General features: G+C 35.2%; 1 protein-coding gene across 1 annotated transcript; it reads right to left on the bottom strand.

Moving 5' to 3' along the window:
- Window positions 1–1,268: 1,268 nt before the first annotated feature.
- LOC141448708 (aminoacylase-1-like) lies at window positions 1,269–8,013 on the bottom strand. The gene is made up of 11 exons (XM_074117245.1): window positions 7,639–8,013; window positions 7,510–7,560; window positions 7,154–7,287; window positions 6,465–6,631; window positions 5,532–5,703; window positions 5,232–5,378; window positions 4,645–4,838; window positions 4,070–4,171; window positions 3,860–3,987; window positions 3,052–3,112; window positions 1,269–2,860 (listed from the first exon to the last, which is right to left on the bottom strand). Exons 3-11 carry the CDS (start codon window positions 7,224–7,226, stop codon window positions 2,717–2,719), a joined length of 1,188 nt encoding a protein of 395 aa, XP_073973346.1. The 5' UTR covers window positions 7,227–7,287; window positions 7,510–7,560; window positions 7,639–8,013; the 3' UTR covers window positions 1,269–2,716.
- Between the last annotated feature and the right edge of the window lie 1,836 nt (window positions 8,014–9,849).

Raw genomic sequence — 9,849 nt, 5'->3', positions numbered from 1 at the left:
TTATGTTTTATCCGCCAGTAGCGATCCAGTACTTACTTTTGAAGGCGGGACAATAGTGGGGTGCCCAGGTTGCGAAGTTCAATATCTTTTGTAATTGACAGTTACACTAAAATGAAGTGAGAAATGTTGATGTTTGAGAAAAGAAACCTAATTATTGATGCACTAATAATGTCTAACAACTATTTGAACGTACAGGGAACGATTAGAAATGTAGAGTATTGAGAATGGGCACGATCGCCCCCTGGTCAAGTCACATGTGAAAAATATAATTCGTATGCAAACAAGTAACCAGTGCAGTAGGTTACTACTGTCTCAAGCAGTCAGGTTAACACTGTTTCAACCATTTTCCTGGTTGATCGCCAAAACTTGTCTCTTAACTAATCTGTTGTAATCCTTTATAATCTGCCTCTAAGAAATACGAGTATGTAAATATTATAGGTAATTGTAGATTTTGCGCTATAACTTCTCAAGCGTGTGCTCCAATTCTGTCGTAAGAATAAAATTTTAAGAGAGTGATGGTTGTAAAATAATATATTAGGAATAGACTAGTATGGTATAATGTATGTATCCGTGCTGATCAAGCCTACAGCTGCGGCTAAAAGGAGTTTGGTTGGGAGAAAACTTTGCTGAGAAGATTAAAGCGAGCTCACAAGATCTACAAATAATTCCATTACGATCAATAAAGGAAGGCTCTTTTTCTTTCGTAACCATTAAATTTGGAAGTCCATAAAACTGAACTGCAATTACGTTTCCTTTTTTTTTGTACAATTTATTCTCTTCAATTTGTAATCTTGTATATTTCAAAAATTTTGCTTTGTGCCAAAATTCTTTTTAATTTATAAAATTGCCGGAGGAGGAGAGACGAAGCAATGAATTTTCATAATTGTTTTTTTTAAATACTAAATTACTGTAGATTACTGCAGTTCTCTTTTAATGTTTTATGAACAGTTTCTGTTTATTTATTTAAATTGTATATAATATAAATGATTTTTTTAATGCATGAGCGGCCAAAATTGTAACTTATTTGAGAAAACAATATGTATACATGTATTCTTCTTTGCTTCTCAAATCTAATCTATATCTTCTTTGTCTATTAACTTGAAAGTAATCTCGGAGAGGAGCTTGATTTCTTTAAAAGAGAGTTATGGGGGGGGGGGGAGGAAGGGAAAATTATGGGACCCGAACACAACGAAGAAAAATTGCCGATAATGTAATGTATACACCGAACTAAAAGTAAATTTTGGAAGCTGTGATAAAATTTATTTAAAAAAAAAAAAAAAAATCCACCAGCCTCACGATTACACATAGATTTATTGCCATTAAATTTACGATTGCAATGTAAAACATGACAAAAAAAAAAATTAACGAAGAGACAATATTGTTCAGCACTGGCCCAAATATTAACATATCACACATAAGTTTTTTGTTTCTCTTTTCTTTTTGTGAATTATAGTTTATTTTATTTCAAATTTGTTATTTTGTTTGAATAGTGGCAAATATAATGTAAACCTCCAAGTATTTAAAATAAATAAACCATTCCAGATAATTGTTATTTGTATATACTACATAGAATGAAGGAGGTCTCGTTTGCAGACTTTCTAGGTTAGTCTGTAGGTCACATGTAACATAAATAAGTATAGAATCATTTTAATAAGAAAGAATACATTTTTGCTATTTACTTATTAATAATAAGTAGGCTGGTTAATTTATTGTTTTTTGGATATTATGGTAAGAAATATGATGCGATAATTAGAACATTATGTACATTTTTGCTAAATAGTGTCCTTACTATCATTGTAATAAATAATAATGATTTGGTAATAAATGAATCTATGTCATTTAATGCTTTATAATGTTCAAGTAAAATAAAAACATTCAAATGATATTGTTAATAAACTTGCCTGCTCAATATGGCTTTGACCTTCATTTATACTTTATATGATTTTTTCCTTCAAGTTTTGTCAAGGGGTTCGCCTTAGTACTGCTTGCCTTTGATGGATTACTAAGAGAATTCAGGGTTCGATTCAATTTGGGTTGTCAAAGGCCTAGGGTTTTTTTGATGTTTTTCCCGTGAGCGGTGAAATACCGTTACTTCGAGCGGCAAAGGAAAAGTTTTTCCCAAAGAGAGTAATTTTAGAATACTATTGTACTTTTACTTTGTAGACAGAACAAATAGAGCATCTAACCAGTTGGGGTTCTTCAAATCTCTGAGAACTGTGGCCGTTTCTATCGCTGACTAGAAATTATTTTGAATTTTGTTGGCGACTCGTGAGTGTAATATGAATGACAGGGTGGTGTACAATATGAAGTTGGATTAAGAATTAACTGAATGTCTTCTCACTCGCAGATCCGAGTCTGGCTGTCTCTGCCCTAGATTTTCTCTGCAGCTCCTAAAGAGCGACTTCCGTGGAAAATTCGATTCAAGCTTTACCGGACCAACAGAGTGTTCATAAAAGTCCCGTTTGGGTGTAATATGAGGACTTATCACCCGTTAAATCTTAATAATGATCAAATACAAGACAAAAATTTCAACTTTGAAGAAAGCCAGCTGACTGGGAGGGCCAGTTTCCTGATCACTGTTTCCGATATTCCAGGAGTTGAAATGGACATGTATAATAGCTAAGACGATTTCTGGTGAGTAAAAGATGGCCTTGAATCCTCACAGAACTCATTTATTAAAACTATTACAAGAAATACTCTGGTTAATAAATTCTCCTTAGACGCTAACTAGCGCCTTTATCACATTCCTGTAGACCTGAATGCCTTCGAGGAAATTTTCTTCGTTCAGCTTCTCGTTGTGGCTGTGAACGAGCAGATCAGTGTTCCGCATCGGTGAGAACCCCAGCGCACCGACACCAACCTAAACAACAACAACACAGATCATGTCCTTCTCTGGTAGAAAGAGTATTGGATCATGCCAAATTTTAGCAATTCACTTCTCTGTTCTCTAGAGTCAGGAAAAATGGTTTATAAAATCCCCCCAAAAACAAAAAATTCGCAACTATTTGGCGGAAGTACCAGCAAACATTGAATAAATTAAAAAACGATTACCCTTCTCAAGAATCTTGCGTCAGTAGCTCCAGGACATCCTAATACTTGATACTTAAAGTTCCTGAAACAACAGAGTTATCATTAGATATCGCCAATCCTAATCGATTACTTTTTATCTTCCGGAAGATTCAGACCTGCTTGATGTTAGGCAGTCAAATCAGTTGGACATTACTGGGGATTTCTAGCGCATTTACTTTGAGATCACTTGTTCAGAGATTTGACAGCCTAAAGTCTAATCTAAACTTGTTTTAAGGTGCTGACAGCTTAAAGTGTTGAAACAATTATTTTTTTTCGTCAACTTCATTTACATCATAAAAACGTTACAGTGTTGGACGAACTAGGCATTTCCCGGAGGACCTGGCTGAAAAAATGCACGTGGCCGATTGTTGCAGCATGGTTTTCCTTTCTTACAATCCCGCAGACTCCAAAGTAGTAAGTAGCTGAAGTCTGCCTTCAAACTTTCGACATGAAATCCTTCAAGGAAATGCAAATTCTGAGGTTCGTCCAGTTCCAAAGTGTGGAGAATTTTTGTGGTTCGAACCCTAGCTCATAAAAAAAAAACAATCTCATCAGACTCAATCCTTATATTTCGTTTGGGTCCCTCTTGGAAAATGGTTTCAACGATGTTACGGAAACACAATTTTTAACTAAAATACATTTCCGGGAAAAGGATGCAGTCTCGTGACATAAAAAAGCACTTGTGCAGCAAGCGATATAAGGAACAGTACATATTTACAGCATATGAATTTACAGCACATATTTCACAGTGTTTCAACCAAAGTTACGGTAAACTCTAAACTCTACTTACATCTCGTCTAGTGCACTGCTGAAGGCCATCCAGAATGGATTACTACTGTCGGTGGCCGTGTCTGGAACCTTAGGGTTGCACTCTAACACTTCTACAGTGATATTTTCACCAGCTTGTGAGCAAACTTCCTGCCATCGTTCCATTAATAACAGAAGAATTTTGTGAGCAGATTAAAAGATTTATTAAAAGATGAATAAAATAATTATATACCTGAATCCAGTTAAGAAACTCCTCGGTTTCAGTATGGACTGACAATCGTACATCCAAGGACATGGAGATCTCCGGCGGAACTACATTGTTCTGCACCCCTCCCTAAGAAACATCACAATCCCCTTACAGATCTGTGTCACCCAAAATCAAGATTAGTAATCTTACTAAAGTTCTCCACTTTATACATTTTTTTCGGTTCTAAAATTCAAAGCATTTCTTGTTATTAAAATGTACACTTCAAAGCCTCTCTACCTTCTTAGAACTGCCAAGAAGCGAATGTTCTAAGAAAAATTAAAGTTATACCTAATGTATAGTTCAATCTATGGTGATTATATGTTATGAAGGGCGTGTGTTTTAACTTTAAGAAGTTATGATAGGCCTTGCATGCAGTGAAGCATGTTTTAAGATGGAGATTAAGCTTGCAGAGATTATTATTGGAGATCGAGTACACAACTTCTGAACAAGAGATGACACAAATGAATGCAGCCTCATTTATGATGCAAATCTACGAGAAAGAGCATCTTCCTAACTTAGCAACTGTATGAGCATGTAGGAAATCCATTCTCTAGGAATACCTGGAGGACGGTGACGTTTATTGTAGTGACCTCGGCATGTCCAAATATTGGATGAGATTGTTTGGACAGCTTTTCCACCTGGGTCTCTCTGAAGTCCATCACCGCGTCCAGTACCTTCCAAAGTTTCTCGCCGGCTGTATTGGCATGCAGAAGAGAACCATGGCCTGTGGTACCGTTACATACTATTTTCATTGCTGCAACGAGAATGTAATGTTTTAATGCAAATATCTTCTGTGTGCACTCGCACGACTTGTATACTGCAATCAACATTATTTTATAAATTGCAAATTTTCTCAAGTTTCTGGCAAGGTGGCGCACTCTGTGCAGCTTCCTCTCGGTTTAGGCACATCTGTTCTGAGTGACCACGTTCAGAGAAAAGCTGCAGAACACACAAGAACTCTAAACTAATTAACGCGCACATTCGGTCAACTAACTCTATCTTAATCTAACCTAAACTAACTAAACCTAACCTATATTAGCTCTGGTTAACTCACATTGTATCTTTAATACACTACACTGTCTCTATCCTGAGTCTGTTTCCTTCAATATACAACCTACAAGTTTTGCTTCCAAATTATCAAACTTACGATAAGTAATTCTTTCATTATTATAGACCATGAACTTGTCTTCATTCAATGGAGCACCCTCGTCCAGGGCGAATGCAACTTCTAGGTTTCTGAACTCCTCAGTGTTGACGAAAGAGCACATACCTTCAAGGCCGCCAATTTCTTCGTCTGCCAAAAAAGAAAATAAATACCCTTATTAAGGAAATCAACAGCCGTCTTAAGAGATACACTGAGTTCATCTTAATCCCACAAGAACATATGTGAGCTTTTACTTGGAGACAGAATCTGCGAAGTAATATGAAGAACAACAGACCGACCTACCTGGGACATACGAGATATGCACAGTCCTCTTCGGTATGAAACCTTCTTCCTTTAGTCTTTTTACCGCTTCCACGTACTGTATCCCGATACACTTACAATCCTGAGCTCCCCTGCCGTAAATATCTCCTAGTTCATCCTTTACAGCTGCAAAAGGATCGTGTATCCAATTTTCCTTTAAAAAAAGAAATATTTAGAAATATAAATTATGATTATGGTATAATGGAGTGAGCAGTATCTTTATCTTTAAGGCCTCTACCTTCTACAGAAACCCACACTTGAAACTATTTCGTACGATTAGGTGATTTGGATCTTTCCGGCAAGTATAAAACTTCCAGTTTTTAATTCGAAGAAAGCATTGAACGTCATATTATAGCATCAAGACATTACGAAGCTCGAGGATGCAATACAAAATTCGCAGCTTCCTACAAATTTAATTTTAAGTGTCAGTATTGTTTTGCAGGATGTGTTACAGTGCAACATGTGTTTGGAGAGGTATACTACAAGGTGTCTTGTATTTGTCTCTAGGTTCACAATACCCAAGTTCCATACGTCTACACCACCGTAACTATCACAGCTGTTGACTTTGTTTGTCTTGTGGAAACCAGCAGGGTCACCGTGATCCCGAAGAATCCGTCCAGACAAGTGGCTTGTTCAAGGAGGCAGTCCTGTAAGACGTTATTTAGGTTATAGCGTTTGTTCCTTTGCAGAGAGCTTAACTTCTTCTATATCTTCTGGTAAATCAGAAATCAAGTATCGGGCGCCAAGGTCTTTTTCCGAAATTACCATTCTGTTCTTGATTGTCCTTGGGATGGTTTGGAGCCATAATTCAATAAATCCTGCTTGGCCTTGACTAAATGAAGATATTTATAAACATTGTTTGGTCAGCACTGATTTCAAAAATTTTTGAATTTATTTTTGGAAAATCTTACTTACCTGGAACACTGGAACAACATCCATGTGAGAGTTCAGCAGGATGGAAGGTGTCTGCGGCTCAGAGCCCGGCCAGGTCAGCACTACCACAGGCTTGAGGGACGTGCCGAACACCCGGGTTTGCAGACCTGCGTCTTCTCCAAGACGTTTTATAAACTCCACACATTCCGCTAGAATAAGGAATTCACTAAAAAAATAGCCATTGTAATGCTTAATCACCTTAACAAAGAGTTTAAAAAGTTAAGTATAAGGACCGATTAAAAGATAACAGGTACAAAAAGCAGCAATAATGTTATTAAAGTAGGATTCGCCTTGTTTTATAAAGAAAATTTGGGAAATTTATCTTTTATAGAAAAAGAGAAAAAAAAATCTCAAAGTTGGGTGGTTTTCGACGTTTCGCTTTTTCGTGAATTTTTTGACGATCAACCCTTATACAACTGTCTCATCAGACAGTTTAAATACCATCTATTTTTGTGTAGAGGCACAAAAAAACAAAGATTTATGCTGAAAACTGAAAATTTTAAAAATGCGCGATTACAGTTCATTCTCTGACACTACCAGAGAACTTGTAAATTTCGTTGATTAGAATAACAAATACCAAGCGCAAGAAATGGGTTGTTACACCTGTAAAAATATGTCTCGTACCATCTAAACGGAGCCTGATTATAAATATTATATTGCACATTACTCACTGTAATCCACATTTGGATGCACTGAGGCGATCCTCAGATATTTACGGAATTTAGTAACTGAAGCGTGCTCCATGCTGCCTCAACACCAAGAAACTTTCCACCTCAGCAAAACTGAAATATAATGTGATCCATTTCTGCAAAACAATTAAACAAAGATAAGATAGTGTGACCAAGCTACCTTCTAGTTACTGATAAGCAGACACAGATCCGTCTAGGAACACAGAAGCAGCTAGTGACTGCTTTCATTGAAATCAAACTCTAGAAATTATACTGATTTAAAAAACTCTATTGAGGAATCTTCAATCGTCTTTCCACAAAAACTTCAAAATAGCATTATGTATGTTAGTCACACGGACCTTAAGGAGCATGTCTTACCAACCAGTGCCTTTCACCCGATAGTTCTTATCCTAGAACAGGATTTACAATAAAAGTTGTACATCTAAAAAAGATCAAAGTCGTTGGCGCCATTTCCCAGATTAACTTACCTGAAAAGTCTATTCACCAAAGTAGCCCGGCCGGTTTTGTTGTCGCATTCTACTAAATAATAGAAAATCTTACGAGAGTCTGATTAGCAATCCTTTTTCTTACCTGTAATTCAACTTCACTGCACTAATTGACAAACTAACTGAAACCACCGATTAAAGCAATTTATGTTCACTAGGATTCAGTAAATTGCTGTTAATTGCAAGGTCATTTATTAATTAAAATAGTCACATTGCAGGCAAAGTTACTTAACTGAAAGATTGGTTAACAAAAATCAGCATTAGTTCAGATCTGTCAGGATTTAATATAATCACTGAATGAATTGTAACCAATTGTTACCCACTAAGGTTAAACATATAGCGAATAGCAAACTGGGAGATATGTCAGGAAGCGACATGACGACAGCCAAGGCTTTCTTGATTCATTAAACTTGAGTTAAAAATAAATAAGTCGTAAATTACATTCACTTTCCACTTGTAACAGGAAGTATTGCGATCGATTAAAATTTAAATATCAAATATTCATTGGAAATAAAAGTTGAAATTAAAAAAAATTAGTGTAAACATTCCCACTTTTCAGGGGGGTTCATATAGCCATAAAACCAACGCCGGATTTAGATGAAAAGAGGCCCTAGGCTATTCCACTTATAAGGCCGATTCACTTCCAATTTTTAAGTTTGTAAATTACATGAGAAATAATAAAAAAATCATTACTGTGATACATATCCATATGTTAAATGTTAATGTATAATATGTTGTTTTTAGAATAGTGTAATATTAATCTTGCTAACAATTTGAATGTAATTGTTGATCTTGAGGCCCTAGGCTGAAGCCTAGTTAGCCTATAGGGAAATCCGGCCCTGCCTGAAACTGTTCATACTATAAAAATGCAATTTATGTCGGATATAGAGAAAAAGTTTCTCTATCATTCGGCAAAGAATTAATTGAAATCGGATTAATAAAAAGAGAGACATGAACGTTTGAAATTTGAACCCATTTAAAAAAACCTCTAAATTTTAACCTTCAATATCTCTATACCTATTCATACTAGAAAAGTGCAAATTATGTAAGTCATAGAGAAAAGAATCGGTAAAGAAATCATTAAAACTGGACAAATACAAAGAGAGGTATGAAGGGTAGAAATTTGACGAAACCAAAAATTATCTCTAAATACCTCGTTTCCTACCCGACACATTTTAACGAACATTTCTACAATTATAGACAATAGTAATCTCCATATACAGGTGAAATAAAAAAAAAATCCATAGAGTAGTTTTTGAGATAATTGAAATTAAAGACTTCACTGTTTCCAACAAACGAAAATGTAACTCTAAATATCTCGTTAACTACTCGACAGATTTTTACGGAATTTTATACGATTATAGAAAATAGTAGTCTACATACACAGGTGAAATATAAACCAAATCAATCGAGTAGTTTTTGAGATATGTCAAATTAAAGATTTCACTGTTTCCAACGAAACGAAAATGTAACTCACACAGATGTTTACGGAATTTTATACGAATATAGACAATAGTAGTCTACATACACAGGTGAAATATAAACCAAATCCATGGAGTAGTTATTGAGATATTTGAAGTTAAAGATTTCACTGTTTCCAACGAAACGAAAATGTAACTCACACAGATGTTTACGGAATTTTATACGAATATAGACAATAGTAGTCTACATACACAGGTGAAATATAAACCAAATCCATGGAGTAGTTATTGAGATATTTGAAGTTAAAGATTTCACTGTTTCCAACGAAACGAAAATGAAACTCTAAATATCTCGTTAACAACTCGAATGATTTTTACGTAATTATATCCGATCATAGAATATAGTAGTCTACATACACATGTCAGATATATCCATCGAGTAGTTTTTGAGATATTTGAAGTTAAATATATCACTGTTTCCAACGAAAATGTAACTCTAAATATCTCGTTTCCTACTCGACAGATTTTAACGAACATTTCTACAATGATAGACAATAGTAGTCTCCATATCCAGGTGAAATAAAAACGAAATCCATCGAGTAGTTTTTGAGATATTTGAAGTTAATTATTTCACTGTTTCAATTGAAACGAAAATTTAACACAAAATATCTCGTTAACTACTCGACAGATGATTTTTACGGAATTTTATACGATTATAGACAATAGTAGTCTACATAAACAGGTGAAATATAAAAGAAATCCATCGAGTAGT

The sequence above is a fragment of the Rhodnius prolixus genome, unplaced genomic scaffold (assembly GCF_049639745.1).
Source record: "Rhodnius prolixus isolate KJV_2025 unplaced genomic scaffold, Rpr scaffold_2, whole genome shotgun sequence".
NCBI lineage: Eukaryota > Metazoa > Arthropoda > Insecta > Hemiptera > Reduviidae > Rhodnius > Rhodnius prolixus.
This window is presented reverse-complemented; position numbering and strand designations above follow the sequence as displayed.

Coding starts and splice junctions, on each gene's coding strand:
- LOC141448708 (XM_074117245.1), bottom strand. CDS start 7,226: ATGGAGCACGCTTCAGTTACTAAATTCCGTAAATATCTGAGGATCGCC. Junction 4,839..5,231: donor TAATGAAAGAATTACTTATC/GTAAGTTTGATA, acceptor TTCTCGTTGCAG/CAATGAAAATAGTATGTAAC. Junction 4,172..4,644: donor TAAACGTCACCGTCCTCCAG/GTATTCCTAGAG, acceptor GATGTTTCTTAG/GGAGGGGTGCAGAACAATGT.